At 51.8% G+C, this 21069-nt stretch overlaps 2 protein-coding genes across 6 annotated transcripts in view; both read right to left on the bottom strand.

Annotated features, from left to right (window-relative positions):
* Nucleotides 1-422: 422 nt before the first annotated feature.
* On the bottom strand, nucleotides 423-19321 carry RSPH6A (radial spoke head 6 homolog A). Of its 3 annotated transcripts, XM_082710626.1 has the most exons (6): nucleotides 18540-19321; nucleotides 15199-15436; nucleotides 7610-8374; nucleotides 6201-6345; nucleotides 5357-5474; nucleotides 428-766 (listed from the first exon to the last, which is right to left on the bottom strand). In XM_082710626.1, the coding sequence occupies exons 1-6, from the start codon at nucleotides 19214-19216 to the stop codon at nucleotides 529-531; spliced, it is 2181 nt and encodes a 726-aa protein (XP_082566752.1). In that variant the 5' UTR covers nucleotides 19217-19321; the 3' UTR covers nucleotides 428-528. The 3 variants fall into 3 exon arrangements, with proteins under 3 accessions (XP_082566753.1, XP_082566752.1, XP_082566754.1); XM_082710627.1 differs by lacking the exon at nucleotides 5357-5474 and having other exon boundaries at nucleotides 423-766; XM_082710628.1 differs by lacking the exons at nucleotides 5357-5474; nucleotides 6201-6345 and having other exon boundaries at nucleotides 591-766.
* A 196-nt stretch (nucleotides 19322-19517) lies between these two features.
* The window catches only part of SYMPK (symplekin scaffold protein), a 36310-nt gene continuing 34758 nt past the window's right edge, over nucleotides 19518-21069 (bottom strand). For all 3 annotated transcript variants that reach the window (XM_082710624.1, XM_082710623.1, XM_082710625.1), the window contains exons 24-27: nucleotides 20801-20977; nucleotides 20534-20629; nucleotides 19955-20293; nucleotides 19518-19765 (exon numbers count right to left, since the gene is read on the bottom strand). In XM_082710624.1, coding sequence (XP_082566750.1) covers nucleotides 19631-19765; nucleotides 19955-20293; nucleotides 20534-20629; nucleotides 20801-20977 — 747 coding nt within the window. In that variant the 3' untranslated portion in view covers nucleotides 19518-19630. The remainder of the gene's footprint in view (nucleotides 19766-19954; nucleotides 20294-20533; nucleotides 20630-20800; nucleotides 20978-21069) is intronic.

Raw genomic sequence — 21069 nt, 5'->3', positions numbered from 1 at the left:
TCTTTTGACATGCTGTTACCTCTGCTTGGAATGCTCTTCCCCGCTCTGTTCTGGACACTTTAAGGGTCAATTCAGGAGCTCTGTCCGTCCTCGGGGCTCCCCCGTCTGGGTTGTCACTGCTGAGGATGTGTCTGTCTCTCCCATAGAGAGCGAGCCCCAGGAAAGCAGAGCTGGGGCTGCTTGGCCACCTCTGTGTCCCCAGTGCAGGGCTGGGCCAACAGAAGGCACTTCAGTAGTCGTTTGCGGTCCAGATGAAGGAATAAATGACACAGATAGGAGACACGATGCTGGGCAATGTCTGTTCCCAGCAGAGCCAGCCCTGACTTGGGAGGCCATGTCAACAAAAGAATGAAGACCTCGGCCATAAGCCGTGGGGAAATTTTATTTAGAGCAGTTACCTTCCTCTTCTACCCCTGCCCTCTGGGGGCAGAAAGCAAACCAACTGTGAACAAAACAACCCATCACTCACTACGTATAAGGGAAAACCTGTGATCTACCTGTTCGGGGGATGGGGCTAGGGGTCCCCCTTCAGTCATCCAGGTCCTCATCCTCGTCTTCCTCCTCATCTTCCTCCTCTTCTTCTGCAGCTGCCAGGGCCTGCTCCTGGGCTGCCTTGAGGGCCTGTTCCTCCTCCACCGTGGGGTCACTCATCTCCATGACGTCGGGGCTGCTGGGGTACTCATGCTGAATGGGGGCTGGCAGGGGTGGGTTGAAGTTCTCGGGACTGTACTTGTGGCCCCAGCCAATGTAGATGTTCTCGAACTTCCTGGAAAGTCAGAGAGACACTGGGAAATCCTCCCTCCCTTGAAGGCCTTGAAGACCCAGCCCGGGCTTTTACTGGAGATGGGACCCCGTTTGGGCACAGCCAACTGCAGAGCAGTGGCTGGTGGGGTCATTTGTGCCCACGGGATTTCTCTGTGTGTTCTTCAGTTGTTATTGAACATCTGTCTCCTAAAAGTGCCAGGCGTGCCTAGAGTTGCTCTTTGTAACAGCATGTGGAGCCCTTGTGCACTTGACATGTGCGCAGGGGACCAGAGCTGAGTTTCTAATTAATACTTGATTTTCCAGTTTCACCCACAATTTCTTCTTCGGTCCCCCTGGTTATCTAGGAGTATAGTAATTTCTGCATATCTGGGAAATTCTCCCAAATTCCTTGTTTTTGATTTCTAATTTCTTTTTTTTTTTCAAGATGTTATTTGCTGGGGTGCCTGGGTGGCCCAGTGGGTTAAGCCTCTGCCTTCAGCTCAGGTCATGATCCCAGGGTCCTGGGATTGAGCCCCATATCAGGCTCTCTGCTCAGTGGGGAGCCTGCTTCCCCACCACTCTCTGCCTGCCTCTCTGTCTACGTGTGACCTCTGTCTATCAAATAAATAAACAAAATCTCTTTAAAAAAGATTTTATTTGTTTATTTGTTTGTCAGAGAATGAGAGAGAGCACAAGCAGGGGAGCAGTAGGCAGAGGGAGAGGGAGAAGCAGACTCCCCACTGAGCAGGGAGCCCAATGTGGGGCTTGATCCCAGGACGCTGGGATCATGATCTGAGCCAAAGGCAGATGCTTAACCCACTGAGCCACCCAGACATCCCTGATTCCTAATTTCATTCCAGTATGGCCAGAGAAAATATTTTGGATCATCAATATCTGGGTACATTTATCTAGACTTGTTTCATGGCCTGGTATATGGTCTAGTCCTGGGGCGTGTTCCGTGAATACTTTGAGGAGAATGTGTGTTCTTGCTATTGTTGGAGTGGATTTTATTGCATTGTAATGAATTTAAATTTAAGCAATACAACTGATACTCAGTTTGGTTACTGGAAAATGTCTAAGCAGGTCCGGGACAACTCGAGTACATGAATCTACTTTCACAACTACAAATTTTGTGAGATCTGAATACAGGCCAAGTACTTCTGAGAACAAGGTAGCTTCAAATGGAATGTATGCTGTAAGTGTCAATTTCACACCAGATTCTGAAGTCTTGGTATGAAGATAAAAGACAGAATGTAAAATAGCTTGTTGATTTTTACGTTGTTGCTTTCACATTGTGATAATAACATTTAGGATATTTAGGGTGGGGCGCCTGGGTGGCTCAGTGGGTTAAGCCGCTGCCTTCAGCTCAGGTCATGATCTCAGGATCCTGGGATTGAGTCTCGCATCAGGCTCTCTGCTCAGCAGGGAGCCTGCTTCCCTCTCTCTGCCTGCCTCTCCAACTACTTGTGATTTCTCTCTGTCAAATAAATACATAAAATCTTTAAAAAAAAAAAAAAGGATATTTAGGGTGAAATAAAATAAATTATTAAAATGAATTTTACCTGTTTTTAACTCTTGGACATAGCTAGTAGTAGAAAATCTTCAAAAAAATAAAAAACTTTAAAGAGTTAAAAAAAGCTCTTGAAACAATTAAAGAAAAAACAAAGTTTAAAATGATACAGGCAGGGGCGCCTGGGTGGCTCAGTGGGTTAAGCCGCTGCCTTCGGCTCAGGTCATGATCTCAGGGTCCTGGGATCGAGCCCTGCATCGGCCTCTCTGCTCAGCAGGGAGCCTGCTTCCTCCTCTCTCTCTGCCTGCCTCTCTGCCTGCTTGTCATCTCTGTCAAATAAATAAATAAAATCTTTAAAAAAAAATAAAAAATAAAATGATACAGGCAGCTCGTATTTCATTTGTGTTGGACAGCGCTTGTCTGGATATGGGGACCCAGCAGAAAACACATTAAGCAAGAATCCCTGCGGTGGTGCCTACATTCTAGGAGGAGGAGACTGGTAATAAACAAGAACATAACTGGTCAGGTCCAAGCCCTGCCAGTCCACCTGTTCCCAGAATTTTAACTAGAGGAGGAAATGGGAGCAAAGGAGGGGGGTTGGGAGGTAGGGAGAGAGGCAGAGAGGAGAATCCAGGGGGAAGGAAGAGGGATGGAGAGTTTGCCATAGGGGCTCTGAGGCTTTGCCCTGTATCCCCGCCTTGCTGTTCCTGAGAATTGTTTTCCTCCAGGAATTCCTTGGGAGCCTTCAAATATGCTGCCTCCTTGGAAGCCTCACCAGGGCAGTTGAGCTTGCTAGGAAGATGAACTCTTGGGCCCCAGCCCCACTCCCATGCCACCGGAACCTGCCCTTAACCAGATCCCTGGGGTCCTGTGCACTCATGAAGCTTTGGTCTAGAATGTTCTCTACCCGTATTTCCCCATTCCTTTCTCTTTTCCCTAGAGATTTCACGTAAAGATCGCTCTTCCCAGGAACCCTATTTTGACCCCCTTAAGATGAGACTTTGGAGCTGCAATTGGTCACTGAACTGTCTGTCCCTAGCGTAACAGGGTATTTTTTGGCTGGGGGGAGAGGTGCTATATTTTTAATGTCGGCACTTCCTCTGTCTGCTTTCAGGGGCAGGATCCACATCGCCTTTTCAATAAAGGGCCTGGGACCTAGCATACAGCTGGCAGACAAGGACATCCAAGAGTCTTTTATAATGGAAAAAAAAAAAAAAAGGAAGAAACGTGGATGATTGGAGGCATGGATGATTGAGTGGTGGGTGGATGGGTGAAGGATGGCTGGATGAGTGGAGTTCCAAATTTGGATCTTTTGCTCTCAGAAACATGTTGGCAGGGTGCCTGACTTGCTCAGTTGATGGAGCATGTGACTTTTGATCTAGGGGTTGTGAGTTCGAGCCCTGTGTTGGGTGTTGAGATCACTTAAGAATAAAATCTTAGAGGGGCGCCTGGGTGGCTCAGTGGGTTAAGCCGCTGCCTTCAGCTCAGGTCATGATCTCAGGGTCCTGGGATTGAGTCCCCCATCGGGCTCTCTGCTCAGCAGGGAGCCTGCTTCCCTCTCTCTGCCTGCCTCTCCATCTACTTGTGATTTCTGTCAAATAAATACATAAAATCTTTAAAAAAAAAAAAAGAATAAAATCTTAGAGGGGCCTGGATGGCTCAGTTGGTTAAGCATCTGCCTCCAGGTCATGATCCCAGGGTCCTGAGATCGAGCCCCACATCAGGTTCCCGGCTCCATGGGTAGTCTGCTTCTCCCTCTCCCCGTGCCCCAGCTCTTGCTCTATCCCTTTCTCTCTCTGTGTCATGCTCAAGCTCTCTCCAATAAATAAATGAAATCTTTTTTAAAAAAATATTTTATTTATTTATTTGACAGACAGAGATCACAAGTAGGCAGAGAGGCAGGCAAAGAGAGAGAGGAGGAAGCAGGCTCCCTGCTGAGCAGAGAGCCTGATGTGGAGCTCAATCCCAGGACCCTGGGATCATGACCTGAGCCAAAGGCAGAGGCTTAACCCACAGAGCCACCCAGGTGCCCTATTAAACGAAATCTTTAAAAAATAAAACCTTAGGGACTTCTGGGTGGCTCAGTTGTTAATGCGTCTGCCATCGGCTCATGTCGTGATTCCATGGGCCTGGGGTTGAGTCCTGTGTGGGGTTCTCTGCTCAGCAGAAAACCTGCTTCTCTCTCTCCCACTCCCCCTGCTTTTGTTCCCTGTCTCACTGTGTCTCTGTCAAATAAATAAATAAAATCTTAAAAAAAAAGAAAGAAAGAAAGAAAGACGTTGGCAAATTAGGTTGTGGCCAGAAGAAGGGGGTTGGCAAAAGCAAGCAAGCGAGACTCTTCCCTGTTTCTGGAGGGGGAAAAAATTGCCAAGAACGTAAAGTATCAAGATTACGTGAAACCTCATCATGGGATCCAACACAGTCCAGGTTTACCGGAGATGCAACAGGAAAACCTATAAAACGTCTCATGCCACCTGGTGGACAGAGTCAGTAAATGCACCCACCCCGTGGTGGCGGAGGGCCCCTCCCTGAGCCGCTAAGCAGAAAGGCTGGGGATGTGCCTGGTGGGAGAGACTGAGGGACTCTCAGCGTGTAGTAGGTGTGCAGTGAGCATCTCAGTGAGCGTGTAGCTGCGGGTGGGAAAATGCAGGAGTGACTTCTACCTGAAGATCTTTTGGAGCAACTGGTGGGGAAGACTTCTGCCCCATAGAAAGAACGGTCTAGGGGGCCCAGGGAAGGAGTTATGTCCCCCAGATACAAGACTCTGCCCCTGTGAGGGCCACCTCAAGGTGGATCCCTGAGTCCTATCTGGCTCTGTGACCCATATAGCTGAGAAGCATAGGCAGGGAGGACAGAGATCCAAATTTGAATCCTGCATATGTTGTGTGACCTTGAGTCAGTTCCTTCTCCTCTCTGATCCTCCATTCTCTTATCCGAGGGGCTCACACTCCTTGTCCAGGATGTCTCATTTTAGCCCCAATGGAATTCCTGGAGCTGGGTGTGGAGGTCGGCCCTGAGAGCTTCCCGAAGGGGGTCTTCTGATCTCCACCCTGCCCCCTGCCCTTGGCTTTCTCTGCTGGAAGGGACTAGAAGAAGACCTACTTGCCACTGGCGTAGGCATAGGCCCCTGGCCAAAGGTTGGAGCGCACGACGGCCACGGAGTACTGCGGGCAGAGGCTGCAGGACAGACGGGCGGTCCAGGGAGAGATGTGCATGATTTCTGCAGGGGAGTGGAGAGCACCAGGGAGGTCAGAGATCCCTCCAGCCCTGCACAGCCCCCCTGGAGGGGAAGCAGAAAGAGGGGATAGAGCAGAGGAGGAGGACAGGGCCCAGGGGCATGGAGGGAACTGTGGCTGGCTCTAGATCACTTTCTCGCTGTGTGGCCCCAGTTAGCCACTGCACCTGTCCGAGCCTCAGTGACCATACCTAAGAAGTGGGTATCCTTATTTCACCTGCCTTGCAGGAGCTGCTATGATCTCCCTTCCGGGCTGGTCATTGATCTGGACCAGGGTTCGGAGGGTACAGTTCAAGCCCTGGGCTCCTGGAAGTCTGGGTTCAAATTTGGGTTCTATCCACTCACCCACTCTCAGCCTCTCCTTATCTCTTCCTACACGTGCCTGAGACTCTGACCTCAGGAAATTCCTCTCCAGGCTTCCAAAATCCAGCTTTGGTCCTGGTTCCTTTGTGGAAAGCCTCTCTAACTCGAGTCTCTCTCTCTCTCTTTCCCCCCAAATCCACACGGGACTCGAAAGTTCATATCCCCCCGATCTAGGACATCGCCATGTGCCATCACAAGACAGATGTGTCCCCATAATCCCGCAAGGGAGCTGCTGTCATCAGGCCCGTGTTATAGAAGAGAGAACCACTGAGGTTCAGAGAGATGCCCCCCCCCCTTGCAGTCTTGCTGTCCCTCCCACTTTCTCACCAGGCCGGTAAGACCTGTTACCTGCATCTTCTGAGAGTGGAGTCAGCAGTGGGGGTCCGACCTCCTGCTCCACCTCCTCCACCCCCTCATCCGCCTTCTCTTCCTCCTCCCCCAGCTCCTCTTCCTCTTCCAGCTTCTGCAAAGGGTTCACCCAGGTGCAGCGGCCCTGGGGGTGGGAGCAGGGTAAGGGGAAGGTCAGTCAACACCCCTGGTGGACAGAGCCTGGCTTGCACTCTGGGAGGAGGTGAGGGGCCAGGAAGGACACTTGGCACTGGCCATGTCCTCGGCAACCAGGGATGGGCAGGAGGACAGGGTTAGTCACACAGGTCAGGGGAGGGAGGACAGGCTGAGAGAGCTGTAGTGGTGAGGCGGAGACCGCGGCCACCTGCTAGCTATGTGGTTCCCGTCTGGGCAGTGTTTCATTTTTTATCTTACATTTAATGAGCACTTAGTATATACAGGTAGGTGCTGGGGATCCTTGAGAGAAGAGACCACCCCCCAAAACTTCTGCATGTGGAGCTGACACTCAGCAGCCCATATGATCCTCTGTTTGCTGCTCTGTGAAATGGGAATGTCATAGGGGCCTCTCTCATTGGACTGCTCTTGGGGTCCATGAGGCACTGGAGGGCTGATCCACAGAGCCAACTTCAGTTGCCTCCAGCATGAGATAGGAGCAGCCGTTATAACGATTTCAAAAGGAGTTATTCGGGTTCAATAAAACATCGCCGGGGTCAATAAAGTTTCGTTGAACGAACAAATGAATGAATGAAAAGTTCTAGCACACAGCTAGGAACTGTGTTTCCTTGAATGAGTGAATGAATGAATATAAAGTCAGACTAGTCCGGCATTCCGGAAAGGCAGGTCCTCGGTTTCTTATCCATAATTCCCAAACCTGAAAACTGTGAAAACCAAGAGTTACTTCCCTGCACCCTTTGGCAGCAAGCCCGGCCTGCTGCAAGCGGCAGCAGCAAGCGGCTGTTCAGTTTTGCAGCAGAAATAAAGACTTGGAGGATAGCGGTGTGTGCACTGTGTCGCCTTTTTAAAATCTGAAAAAATGCAGGCCACCAAGATGTGCCTGGTCCCAGAAGGTTTCTTTTTCTTTTTCTTTTTTTAATTTTATTTATTTACTTGGCAGAGAGACACAGTGAGAGAGGGAACACAGGCAGGGGGAGTGGGAGAGGGAGAAGCAGGCTTCCCACTGAGCAGGGAGCCCAATGCCGATGCCGGGCTGGATCCCAGGACCCTGGATCATGACCTGAGCTGAAGGCAGATGCTTGATGACTAAGCCACCCAGGTGTCACCCCAGAAGGTTTCTGACAGGGGCACCGACAGGGGACACAGGGCCCGCAAATAGAGGGGGGGTTAGGGGAGGAGGCTGGAGTCGGGGTCCGGGGGCCAGGGAGGGGGAAGCTTGGGTCCCCAGGCCTCACCTGCGGCAGAATGTGCTGGGTATGATGCACCCAGTTCGCCATGGAGTCCACCAGCTCGAGCACCGGGATGCCCTCAAAGTCGGGGTTTTCCTCGTAGGAGTCGCGCCCCGCACCACCCTCCTCCTCCTCATCTCCCTCTTCCTCGCTGAACTGGTAGAAGCCAAGCGGGCTGATGTGCGTGGCGGCCGAGATGCGGGCAATCTGGGCCCGCAGGTAGTTGGCCTCGTTGCCGGGGAAGGGCGGGAAGCTGACGATGGGGGCGTCCAGGTAGCCCGTGAAGAACTTCTTTATCTTGCGGGCCTGCACGATCTGGAGGGGCGTGACGTGTGGCAGCCGCGTCCACGGGCAGCCTGGCTCATTGCACACGAAATACAGGTACTTGTTGGTGCCCGAGCGGCTCTCCTCCTTAGGGACGATGGGTGGTGGCCTCCACATGGGCTTGGGGATCACGTCGGTGACCTTCTCCTCGTCCTCTTCGCCCTCCTCCTCACCGTGCGGGTCCAGGCCCTCCCCGCCCTCCATCATCTCCTCCACCTCCTCCTCCTCCCCTTCCTCCTCGCCCTCCCGGAACTCCACCTCCGCCACCAGGTAGCTGCGGCTGAGTCCCAGGATCTTGCCCCAGAAGCGGCAGGTGTGGATGGGCTGTTGCTCCACCAGCTGCTTCAGGGCCATGAAGATGCGGAAACTCTCATCGGAGCTCAGGCCCACACCGGCCTGCTCGAAGTAGAAGGCCGTCTCCATGATGTTGGGCACTGCTGTCTCAGCCTGCAGGGGTGGGGTGGAGGGCAGAGGGAGGAAGGCTGAAGCCCTGCTCCCTAGCCTGACTCTTCTAAAATCCAGAGAAGTGAACTGCTCTGTAACCCAGCTGGTCAGTGAGATGGATGTAGGGGCAAGTCCTTGGGGAGGATGTCCGTTATAGGAAGAGAAAAGGCAAAACAACAGCAACAATAGGAACAACAGCAACAATAAACCACTAGGAGAAAATCCATTTCTCCTTCATCCTTCCCTCTTCTTTCGCCTGGAATGGGATGTGAGATCTGGAGGCACAGCAGCTATTTTGGGACCATGGGGTAACAAAAAAATCCCATATCCTAATGATGGTAGAGCTGAAAGGTGGAAACCACTTGTCCCCAGTGGCATCACTGAACTGCCTTACCTCCCTGGCCTTCTTGTTCTATGGAACAAAGAGGCCACTTTTAGTCATGTTTCCTGTTACTTGCACCCAAATGCGCCCCTAACAGATATCCCAAATCATAGAGCAAATTAAGGGAAGAGGCAGGTCCTGAACCCAGGAATCAATGATGTTGGAGGATGGAAGTGGTAAGTCTTGCCCTCACTGCCCCCTCCTTCACCATCTACTTTGTTCAGGGAGACAGAGCAGGGCACAGAGAGACTGGGGAGGGCAGAAAGGGAGTGAGAACAAGCAAGTCGAGGGCTGAGACTAGAATACAGTGAGGTGGGCGCCTGGGTGGCTCAGTGGGTTAAGCCGCTGCCTTCGGCTCAGGTCATGATCTCAGGGTCCTGGGATCGAGTCCCGCATCGGGCTCTCTGCTCAGCAGGGAGCCTGCTTCCTCCTCTCTCTCTCTGCCTGCCTCTCTGCCTGCTTGTGATCTCTCTCTGTCAAATAAATAAATAAAATCTTAAAAAAAATTTAGAATACAGTGAGGTTTGAGCCCAACCACTCCCACAACCACATGGGCCATAAGGCTGAACCCAGTAATTTTTCATTTAGTCAGTTCAGACATCTTTATTAAAGACTCAGTGCAGGGGGCACCTGGGTGGCTCAGTGGGTTAAAACCTCTGCCTTCAGCTTAGGTCATGATCCCAGGGTCCTGGGATCGAGCCCCGCATCAGGCTCTCTGCTCAGCAGGGAGCCTGCTTTCTCCCCTCTCTCTCTGCCTGCCTCTCTGCCTACTTGTGATCTCTTTGTCAAATAAACAAAATATTAAAAAAAAACTCAGTGGGAGGGGTTCCTGGGTGGCTTAGCCAGTTGAGTATCTGATTCTTGGTTTCGGCTTTGGTTATGATCTTGGGGTCCTGGGATACAGCCCCACGTGGGGCTCCATGCTCAGCTCTGAGTCTGTTTGTCCCTCTCCCTCTGCTCTTCCCTCTATGAACACGTGCTCTCTCTCAAACAAATAAATAAAATATTTATAAAAAATTAAAAAAAATAGGGACACCTGGGTGGGCTCAGTTGGCTCGGGTCATGATCCCGGAGTCCTAGGATCGAGTCCTGCACCAGGCTCCCAGCTCCACGGGGAGTCTGCTTCTCCCTCTGACCTTCTCCTCGATCATGCTCGCTCTCACTGTCTCTCTCTCAAATAAATAAATAAATAAAATCTTTAAAAAAATCAAAAATAAAAAAATAAAGACGCAGTGGATGCCAGTCCCAGGCTAGGGCAGGCACTGAGATATATCAGAGAACAAAATACATGAGGTTCTTCCTCATGAGATCAGCCCTTGACCTGCCCTTGACCAACATGACACATCCAGGAAAACACATTGCCCAAACCACATGCTCTCCTGCCAGGATTTGAAATCAGAATGGAGAGAGAGGGGGTATGGTAAGTAAAATAATGATTGCCCCCAAAGTTTGTCCAGTCCCCCATCCCTGCACCGGTGCCTTCGTTATATCTTACACGGCAAACATGACTTACAGGTGTGATTAAATTAAGGATCGGGAGATGGGGACATCTTCCTGCATGATCTGGGTTGACCCAGTGTAATCACAAGGGTCTTGATAAGTGAAAGAGGAAGGCAGGAGGGTCAGAGAGGATGTGACTACAGAAGCAGAAATCAGACTGAGAGATTGAAGGTGCTGCGCTGCTGGCTTTGAAGCTGGAGACAGACCCAGGATGAAGGAACATGTGCTGCTTCTAGAAGCTGGAAAAGGCTAGGAGATGGTCTCTCTTCAAGAGCCTCCATTAGGAGGGCAACCCTGCCGACCTTGACTTTAGCTTTGGCAACACCAAGTCGAAGTGGACTTCGGACCTCCAGAACTATGAGGTGGAATGTTCTGTTGTCCTAAGCCATGAAGTTTGTTAGAGCAGCAACAAGAGACAAATACAGGTCCCAATGGCTGAAGGTGAAACAGGTTAAATGTGGGGGCCACACGGCAGATGACTGAGACTTTGTGTCCACAGTAACCTTTCGTAAGGACACTAGTCCTATTAGATTAGGGGTCACCCTATTCCAGAATGACCCCATCTTAACTAATTGCATCTACAGTGATCCTTCTTCCAGATAAGTTCCCATTCTGCAGGACCTGGGTGAGTGATACTTCTCCCCGCATTAGAATTTTTGGTGGAGGAACAACCCAGAACAGATGGCTGGTGTAAATACGATGGTGGTGATGTTTCAATCACACCAGTTGCTGTGAAAGATTTGGTGACAAACGTCCTGATGGAAATAGGCATACTGTTGTTCACAAGTGTTTGAAGCCCCTCTCCAAAGAGGAATGACACGCTCCCACCCATCCCCCACCTCCACTGCACTCAGGAGGGGCTGTGTCACTTGCGCTGGCTTCTTGAAACAGCAGTGACAGGGACACCTGTCACAGCCAGACAGCAGCTGTAAGAACCAATGTGGGGTTTGATATGCTCTCTTTCTCCCCCCTGCAGGGTGGAAACTTGTGGCACAATGCAAACCCCACTGCCCTGCGTTCTCAAGCAGCTGATGCACAGAAACCTTTGGCCAGCTCTGCATGGGCAGGCGATGTGAGTGAGAACTAAGCTGTGTCCTTTGAAGCCACAGAGACTGTGGTGCTGTTTGTTATCTCAGCTGGATGGGGCACACCCCAGCGTTCTGGTACTTTCCCTCAGTCATGAACATGATGTGAAAGCTTGTTTTCCTAATTGATGTGGACACCAGCAAGTCAGGGAGGGCTGAATCAAACTTAATTCTAAGACACTTTGCTGGTAGGAAGGAAGATACAGGAATGAGTGTAGGAAACTCTCTTGGGAGTGTGTGCTTGCCGCATGAGCCAGTGGCCATCACCCTCTTTCTGGGAATCTCCCCCTCCCATCCATATAGTAATGAAGTATCCTCTCTAGCCATGTGTAAATGATCCTGGCACTGTTGATTGGAGCAAGAGTGGGAAATTGACCTGAAAGGACAGATCAGACTCTGCTTCTCTCCCTACCATTGTCTCCACCTGTCATGTGTAACTGAGTTGGAGAAAAAGTACAGCTAGCATTCCCCCTGCCTAGAAATTACTCCTTTGGTATCACTGGGTTTGAACCCAGATTCTGTGGCCAGATTCTTTCTTCTTTTCTTCCTCCCAGGTTCCAGGAAGATCCCATCTGTGGTCTGGAAGAAATGATTTCATAGGGACAACTGGATGGAAGTTTTAAAAAGTGAATTCAGGCGCTATGGCGCAGCTGTATGCTGCAAGGTGCAGGGGGCCAGGAGGAGAGAGGGGCAGAGGTGAAGGATGGGCACTGGGATCTCTGAAGCTCTGCCAGAGGCCCAGCCACATCTTTGCCCTTGACTTGGAAAGGGTGGGTCAGCCCTGCCAGCCCACTGAGCCAGCACCATCTGCAAGCCCCTTTTCTGTTGCTCCCAGGTCACTTTCCCAGCCTCCCTTGCAGCCAGGGATGGTCGCGTGACTCAATCTGGCCAACAAGATGCAAGCAGAGGTCTTCTGAGAGGCTTCTAGGAAACTTCTACTCTCAATTTTAAAACTTCATTTTAAAAATTTTTATTTTTAAAAATTTGTTTAGGGGCGCCTGGGTGGCTCAGTGGGTTAAAGCCTCTACCTTCAGCTCAGGTCATGATCCCAGGGTCCTGGGATAGAGCCACACATCGGGTTCCCTGCTCAGCAGAGAGCCTGCTTCCCTCTCTCTCTCTCTGCCTGCTTCTCTGCCTACTTGTGATCTCTGTCAAATAAATAAATAAAATCTTGAAAAAAATTTATTTACTTTAAAAAAGATTTTATTTATTTATTTGACACAGAGAAAGAGATCACAAGTAGGCAGAGAGGCAGGCAGAGAAAGAGGGGAACAGGCTTCCTGCTGAGCAGAGAGCCCGATGTGGGGCTCGATCCCAGGACCCTGGTATCATGACCTGAGCTGAAAGCAGAGGCTTTAACCCACTGAGCCACCCAAGCGCCCCTGAAATTATTTTTTAAAAGGTATTATTTATATATTTTGAGAGAGAACATGAGAGAACAAGTGCCCGGAGGGACAGAGGGAGAGGGAAAGAGAGAACCCCAAGCAGGTTCCACGCTGAGCGTGCCCAAAGTTAGTCTGAACTTATAAATGCAAGAATAGTTAGCCTCCTTTATGAAACAGAGGCCCAGAGCCAGGGAGCTCTGTGCTATCAAACAGCCAAACCTGCTATGCGGCAGTTGTACGCAGCGGGCAGGAGATTTCTAAAGCAAAAAAAAAAAAAAAAAAAAACCATCCACAGAGCGAAGGTGAAGAACAGAGAATCCACAAACCGGTCGAGTCCATATAGGTGTAAATAAATCACAGAGATGGCATTTCAAAGGAGGGCGTAAGGAAAGGATGCATTTTCCCACAAGGGCTGTTGGGGATCATGGTCAGCGACTTAGAAGAAATAGAAAAAGGGAAATGAGAGCCTCATCTCCTGTCAGAAAAATAAATACGAAAAGCTGAATTGCGAATTTCTTTAAGTCTCTTTCTTTAAGTCTGCACAGGCCACAAACGCCCACAATTTTGCCGGTTTGCAGACCTCCCATTAAGAATACCAGCTCCAGGGACGCCTGGGTGGCTCAGTTGGTTAAGCAGCTGCCTTCGGCTCAGGTCATGATCCCAGCGTCCTGGGATCGAGTCCCACATCGGGCTCCTAGCTCAGCGGGGAGCCTGCTTCTCCCTCTGCCTCTGCCTGCCATTCTGTCTGCCTGTGCTCGCTCTCTTCCCCCCCTGATAAAAAAAAAAAAAAAAGAATACCAGCTCCAGGGGCGCCTGGGTGGCTCAGTGGGTTAAGCCACTGCCTTCGGCTCAGGTCATGATCTCAGGGTCCTGGGATTGAGTCCCACATCGGGCTCTCTGCTCAGCAGGGGCCTGCTTCCCTTCCTCTCTCTCTGCCTGCCTCTCTGCCTACTTGTGATCTTTGTCAAATAAATAAAATTCTCAAAAAAAAAAAAAAAAACAAACCCCAGCTCCAAGTTCTTAAGGGGGTGGGGCCTTGAGGGACCAGGCGGTCGAAGGGGCGGAGTCTCACGACCAATAAAATTTCAAGGGGGCGGAGCCTCAATTGCCCCCCTGTTCTAAGGGGGCGGGGCCTCTAGGAGCAAATCCTTCTAAGGAGGCGGGTCCTTGAGGGACTTGAATTAGACGTAGACAAGACCTGGGGGTAGGGGAGGAACCGCTTTGAACCCAGTTCTAGGGCCATCTGGGTGGCTCAGTGGGTTAAAGCCTCTGCCTTCAGCTCAGGTCATGATCCCAGAGTCCTGGGATCGAGCCCCGCATCGGGCTCTCTGCTTCGTGGAAAGCCTGCTTCCTCCTCTCTCTCTCTGCCTGCCTCTCCTCCTACTTGTGATATCAATCTCTGTCAAATAAATAAATAAAATCTTTAAAAAACAACAACAAAAAAAACAAACCAGTTTTAAGTGGGGTGGGGTCTCCTAAGGAAAAATGATCTGAAATTCAAACCCATATTCCTAGGTAGAACTTTGTGCCCAAGCCTAGGGATTTCCACCTGCGCTTTGGTCCTCTATCAGATTGTGGTTCCTCCATTCTCTCACCATCCCACCCCACTATCGTCAGAATCCTGGAGTCTCAGGAGCGTAGACAGAAGTGCGCACAGATCAAGAGCAACTGCAGATGTGTCAAAGGTTGTATATAGTATGGGCTTTGGAGATCACATTCCTGCCTTCCTAATGCAGTCCCTGGTAATTCCCACCTTCGTGCCCTCTGAGTCTTTTTTCTATAAATAGGAGTAGGTCGCACTTGCCTCGCAGGGTTGTTTTAGGGACAGAATGAGAGCTCTTCAAGCTCTTAGCAGGAGCCAGGGAGGTGTCAGAATGATCATAAACAGTTCTCAACAAATGTTTCTTGAATGAGTGAAAGAACACTTTACTTGAATTTTCTGCCATTGTCCAATTCTGGAAACGATTGTGGAATTAAATATTCTGAGGACAGTGAAATGTTAAGGAGCGAAGAGTGGAAGAGTTCTTAGAGAGTCTCAATGAAAGGGGAAACTGAGTCTGGGGACTGGGGAGCACGTCAGCATTGAGGGACTCCAGGAGGCAATGGGTTTCACAGAAAATATCTGCAAACCAGAATTATTTTCGGAGGAAGGAGTAGAGGATGGTAAGAGAGACCAGTTCCACCTCCATGTAGCCACAGGAGTGCAGAGGGCCAACTAGCCCTTCTGCTTCAAACACTTCAGGGCACTCCAGGTGCCTCAGGAGAAAGCCTGAGCCCCTTGGCCCGGTATTCAAAGCCCTCTGTGACCTGGTTCTGGACCCCTCCGGCCAGTGCACACACAAAACTGAAACTGTTTATGTTGCATTCCCTCTGCATTCCCTCCGCTCCAGACCTAAGCACAGGCTGTGCATAAACCTGGGCTGGGCCACTGAGGGTCCCGCTGTGCACCCCTCCTACCGGCTCAGGCTCACTTACCACCTCCTCCTCCATCTCCTGTTCGCCCTCGCCTCCCGCGCTGCTCCGAAGGAATAGCCCCTTCTGCCTCTCAGCCATCTCATAGGTGGGCTCCAACTCAGGGTCATCTCGCATGGTGTCCAGCTTGGGGTGGAACCACTCCCATTGCGTAGTGCGGTTCATTGACTCCAGGATGGACAAGGGATCCTCGGGCCGCTGGTTCAGGATCTTGGTCAGCAGGTTCACCAGGTGCTCATACCTGCCTCCCCAGGGAGGGAGTGGGAAGTGGGAGACATTACTCGCTCAGCTCAGTGAGTTGTTGTTGTGTGCCCGGCCCTGAGCCTGGCACTGGGGACCCCATAGAGAAAATGTCCCTGCCCCCACGGAGGGAATATTCTGATGATGGAGGCAGACATTAACCAGATAGGCAGAAATATATAGTGTGTCTTTCTATGAAGACAAAGCAGGGAATGGGCACTGGGAATGCCAGGGATAGAAGATGGCTTCCAATTTTAAATAGAGAGGCCAGGGAAGGTCACACCAAGGGGACTTCTAGGCTGAGATCTGAGTGACGAGTGACGTGAAGGAAACCATACAGATATTGGGGGTGTTTCGGTCAGAGAGAAAAACTGCTGGATAGACCCTGAGACATTTCATGAGTCTAACAGGATGTTGACAAAATTCAAGGAAACTAGGAGATAGGAACATTCCATGCCAAACTTGCTTAGAAATACAGATGCTACAGGGGTGCCTGTGTGGCTCAGCCGGTTAAGCATCTGCCTTCGGCTCAGGTCACAGTCCCAGGGCCTTGGGGTTAAGCCCCCTACTTCTCCCTCTCCCGCTCCCCCTGCTTGTGTTCTCTCTCTGGCTCTCCCTGAAGTAAATGAAAATCTTTTAAAAAACGAATTATAGATGCTGAGGTCCTAAGTTAAATGGCACCCAGCAAAAAGTTGCTCTCAGAAAGATGACACACAATAATTAAACTGGGCTAGTAACAGGACTAGGTTGATACTAGAAAAATAGAAAAAAACATACCCATCATGTTAATATGTTTAAAAAAAATATATATATATATATAAGTTGGGGCACTGGGGTGGCTCAGTCAGTTAAGCATCTGACTCATGGTTTCAGTTCAGGTCATGATCTCAAGGGTCATGAGATTGAGTTCCACATCAGGCTCCCCACTCAGCAGGGAGTCTGCTTGGGATTCTCTCCCTCAGCCCCTGCCCCCACTTGTGCATGCTCTCTAAAATAAATAAATAAGTCTAAAATTTCATATATATATATATATATATAAAATCACCTCAACCAGTGCAGAGAAATTGAGAATATTCAACAGCCATTTATGATTTTAAAAAACCCCAGCAAACTAGGAATAGAAGGTAATTTTTTATAATCATATAAAGGGGATCACATTGGAGGTCTCAGCCAATGCAATCTGACATGAAAAAGAAGGGAAAGGTAAAAAGGATTGGAAAGGAGGAAGGGAAAGTGTCATGGTGTGCAGGTGATGTGATGAACAGAGGCCCTGAGCTGAGGGTGTGTCTGGTGTGTTGGAGGAACACTAAAGACGTCAGAGTGGCTTTGGTGGAAGAGGGGAGAGAGGTTATAAGGGGAGAAAGGAGGTGGGGTCATGGCTGTATTGTAATGCCTTCTTTGTACCTGAGTCCCAGACTATGCTGGGCACTTGAGAGTTGTGCTGGATTCTCACCCCAGTCACACATCTGAGGAACAATCGTGATCCCTACTCTCCAGATGAGGAAACAGAGACTTAGAAGAGTTGAGGTCATGAGGTCACAGAGTGGCAGCACAGCCAGGATTTGAAACCAGGTTGGTCTAATTTCAAAGCATGTATGTGTATTCCTCTGCTGGATGGAAACTGTATGGTGGCGGTCTGGGGTGTGCTGGACAGCCATCACTGAATTGGGAAGGGTAAGAAGTCAGACTTTGGCCTTGGCTTTTCAATAGGAGACCTTGAAGTTCCCGAGGCTGGGAACCATTGAAAAGAGCTAGAGGTTAATTTTGACTAGACTTTAGGAGCCTGGATAGGGAGCTGACTAGAGATGAAGTTTAGAGAGCCAGTAGGGGCTGAATGGCTGAAAAGTATGAACCTACTCCTGAGGGCACTGGGGAGCCATAGCAAGATATGCCCATGGGAGGGATAGGGTTAGTTTTGTACTTGAGCAACATCTGTTATTTCTCCAGCCTTGTCTCCTCCCCCTTTCTCCCCTGGTTCCAGTCATATCAGCCTCCTTGCTGTTCCTCAAATACTGCAAGCCTTAAAGCCTTTAAACATGGTGTGTCCTATACCTAAACCACTGTACCTCCAGTTACCTCCAAGGTGTTCTCCCTCATCTGCTTCAGGTCCCTGATCAAATGTCACCTCCTCAGAGGCCTTCCTTAACCTCATGCTGTTTAACAGGTACTCCCTAACCTCCCCCCCTTACTCTGCCTTACTTTCCCCCTTAGCTTTTTTTTTTTTTTTTTTAAGATTTTATTTGACACACAAAGAGAGATAAACAGAGTAGCAGAGGGAGGAGAAGCAGACTCTCTGCTAAGCAGAGAGCCTGATCCCAGGACTCCTGGATCATGACCTGAGCCGAAGGCAGGTGCTCAACTGACAGTCATCCAGGCACCCCTCCAGCTTTAGCTCCCATCATCACCTATCATTTGTTATATTTATTGTCCGTTCTCCCAACTAGAATGTAAATTTCATCATGATGTAATGGGGACTGAGAAGTGTACTGACTACAGCTAAGCAGCCTTGGCAAGTGCCTTCCCCAGGCAGAAAAGTTGAGGGGAGAATGGGGCCTCAGGACCCAAATCACGCACATCTGCTGCATCCAACTGTTATCACCTGGGCTATGGGACCTACTTTCTCTGTCTCAGTTTCATCCTCTGTGAAACAGGGACAGTAAGTGTGCTAATCTCAGCTGTGAGAACTGGATGTTAACATCTGGATGGTGGCAAAACATCTACTAAGTAAATGTTAACTATTATGGGGCACCTGGGTGGCTCGGTTGGTTAAGTGACTGCCTTTGGCTCATGTCATGATCCTGGAGTCCTGGGATCGAGTCCCACATCAGGTTCCCTGCTTGGCAGAGAGTCTGCTTCTCCCTCTGACCTCTCCCCTCTCATGTTCTCTCAAATAAATAAAAACCTTTAAACAGAAACGTTAACTATTACTAGTTTCATCCCAACTGCTAGTCTGAGTCAGATGCCCCTGGAGCAGGCACTGGTTACCCATGAGGGGTGATCCCGTCTGACAGAAGAGACCCCTGGGTCTGAGGCAGAGATTTAGCTGGACGGGGCATCTCCCTGCCTGCGTCCCGCTCCCTCCCCACTCGAGAGCCCCTTCTCACAGGCTGAGGCTGCAGCCGGCGCTGGTCTGCAGCAGGTAGGCCTTGGCATTCTGTACGGCCAGCTCCCGAGGCTCTGGCTCAGGCACCTCCGCACTGAAGGGCATGAAGCCCAGCTCCGAGCGTGAGTACTGGAGGGTGGGGTCATCCCTCATGTAGGGCCCATGCGGGACACCCTGGTCGAACTGTAGGTCTTCTCCCTGGTACATGTTGAACTGGCCCAGGTAGTCGGGCTGCGTCTCCAGGTAAGCAGAGTCCAGTTGCTGGAAGAGGCTGCCTTGGCCCTGCTGTAGTTGCTGCAGCATTAGGCTGACGTTTCGGGCGGCCTGCATCCCGCCTTCTTCCAGGTAAGGTTGGGGCTGTAACTCGGAAGGAAAGCCCATATTCAGGGACGGGTACTCTACACCACCCAGCTGGGCTTCCTCAGTGGGGTACATCGCCAAGTTCTCCTGTGCGGTCAGGGGGGGCCCTGATGACCAGTCCTGGAGGTTGGTCTGGCTCGCCAGGATCCCTTGACTGCTCTGCACGGCCGGGCCATCAAATGGTGTCTGGGGCACCTCCTCGGAGATGCTAGGCTGGGGTAGACTGAGCTCCCGACTGCGCCGCTGGGGCACCTGGGAACTCCTTCGACTTGAGGGTTGCTGGGGTTGGGGCTCAGGGTCGGGCGATGGGTCCCCCATAGTTCAGAAGAGGTCGCAGACCTCCAGAAGTAAGGCCTGCAGACAGGGAGGCCAGCTTAGTTGCCCGCCTGCCGGCACAGGCCCGGTAGCCTCTGCGCCCGCCGAGCCGGTTTCTAAGTAGGGAGGGGGCGGGCCGTTACCAGGGGAGGGCGCGCGGGGACGCCCGGCCAAGGACCTGACTTCTGCGCAGGCGCAGCCCCCCAGCCCCAGGGCCTGCCAGTCCTCCAGCCAGCACCTGGGGGCGTTCACTCCACACGGGGCAGTCCCACAGCTGACACGCAGGTAGAGACGAGAGACTGCATCCACGCCCCAGACCCGCGATCTTTTTAATTTTAAAGGCAAAGCCCCTGCGGCTAGGCCCCGCCCCGCCCTTCCAGAGCCCCCAGCCCCATACCCCTTCCCCACCAAGCCCCGTCAGCTGTTCCCCTTGATCTCGGGTTCCCCGGATTCCTCGGCGGCAGGGCTGGGGGTCTTCATGGTGTCTTCTCCGGCAGGGGTGAGGGTCTGGGGACTGCGCTCCTCCTTTGAGGTCAACCCGCCCGCTGCCTCCTGGTGACAGGAGAAGGGGGAACAGGTCAAGGATAGCAGAGCGTGGTCCTACCTCCATGCTTCCTTCTACCTCCATGCTTCCTTCGGGCTGTACCCCCCTCCCCCCGACCCTGGGCACTTGGCATACACCCTCTATCCGGGGGCCCTAATTGTCTTCTTCCTTTGCTGCTTTGAGGTTGTCATCCCTACCTTAGGTAGGGGCCCCTCAAGACTAGAGTCCAGGAGTGCGGCCTCGGTCAACCCCGAGTCGTCATCCATGCTGATGAAGATGGCCGGGGTCTCACACTCAGGCCCCTCCTCCCGGAAATCTATGGCTTCTTCGGGCTGGGGAGGGCCTGGCCGGGTGGAGGAAGAGGACGACGACGACGACGATGACGACGAGGGGGCTCCCACTCCTCCCGGCTTCAGCTTCTGTTCCTCCTCCAGCTGACGCTTTAAGGCTTTCTCCTGGGCCAGCCGCAGGCCAATGAGGTCCTGAGGGGGCCGGGGGGCAGGGGCCGGGGCCAGGGCCAAGGGCTCCAGGTCGTCCTGGGGGTGGCGAAGGGCACACGGAAACTCAGCGCGGAGGGAGTGGGGGCCAGGTCATAGGCTGCTGTCAGAGGATGGTGGCAAGGAGCCAGCAGGGTGGGCATGGGGAGTACGCAAGGGGCAGCTGTTCCTCCACCTCCCATCCCTTTCAGCAGGAGCCTCCACCAGAGGTGGCTGGGGTGGGGGGGGGAACAGGATGGGCCTTGCTGGCTTAGGGGTTAGGGAGCTGTGGGCCCTCACCTCTTCCAGGGGCCCTGCAGGCACTTCCTTGGCCTCTGGCTCCTGCTTGCCACTGGCCTCCAGGATGGTCATGATGGAGTTGGGGATGTGTGCTTGCTAGGGGAAGAGCAGGTTGGGGGCTCTATGGAGTGCTTGGACCCAAGACCCTTAGTGGACCCTCCCAGAGCCCCTGAGCTTCTGCGACAGTGCAGGGCTCCCCTCTGCTCACCCCCATCCAGTCTTGCAGGGCTGAACCCATGGGGCCACCCATCCCACACCCTGGGGTACCTGGTGGGGGGTGAAGGATCGGACGTGGGCCAGCAGGGGTTCCCGGAGCTCTGGGCACTTGTCAAAGACGGCACCCAGCTGCTGGGGTGGCAACTGCAGGATGACCTGGAAACTCTGGGGCTTGGTGCGTTGACAGCACTTGATGAAGCCCTCCCATACCTTGGGATATTTCCACACCTGAACGGGGCGGGGAGGGAGCGGTCCTGAGCAGGTGCTCAGGCAGTCACCCCAGAAAAGGGGAAGACCTTACCAAGATGGGGCCCAAATCC

This window comes from Mustela nivalis (genome assembly GCF_964662115.1).
Source record: "Mustela nivalis genome assembly, chromosome: 18".
In the NCBI taxonomy this organism is placed as follows: domain Eukaryota; kingdom Metazoa; phylum Chordata; class Mammalia; order Carnivora; family Mustelidae; genus Mustela; species Mustela nivalis.
The sequence above is the reverse complement of the archived record's forward strand: the minus strand, read 5'-3'. Positions and strand labels throughout refer to the sequence as shown.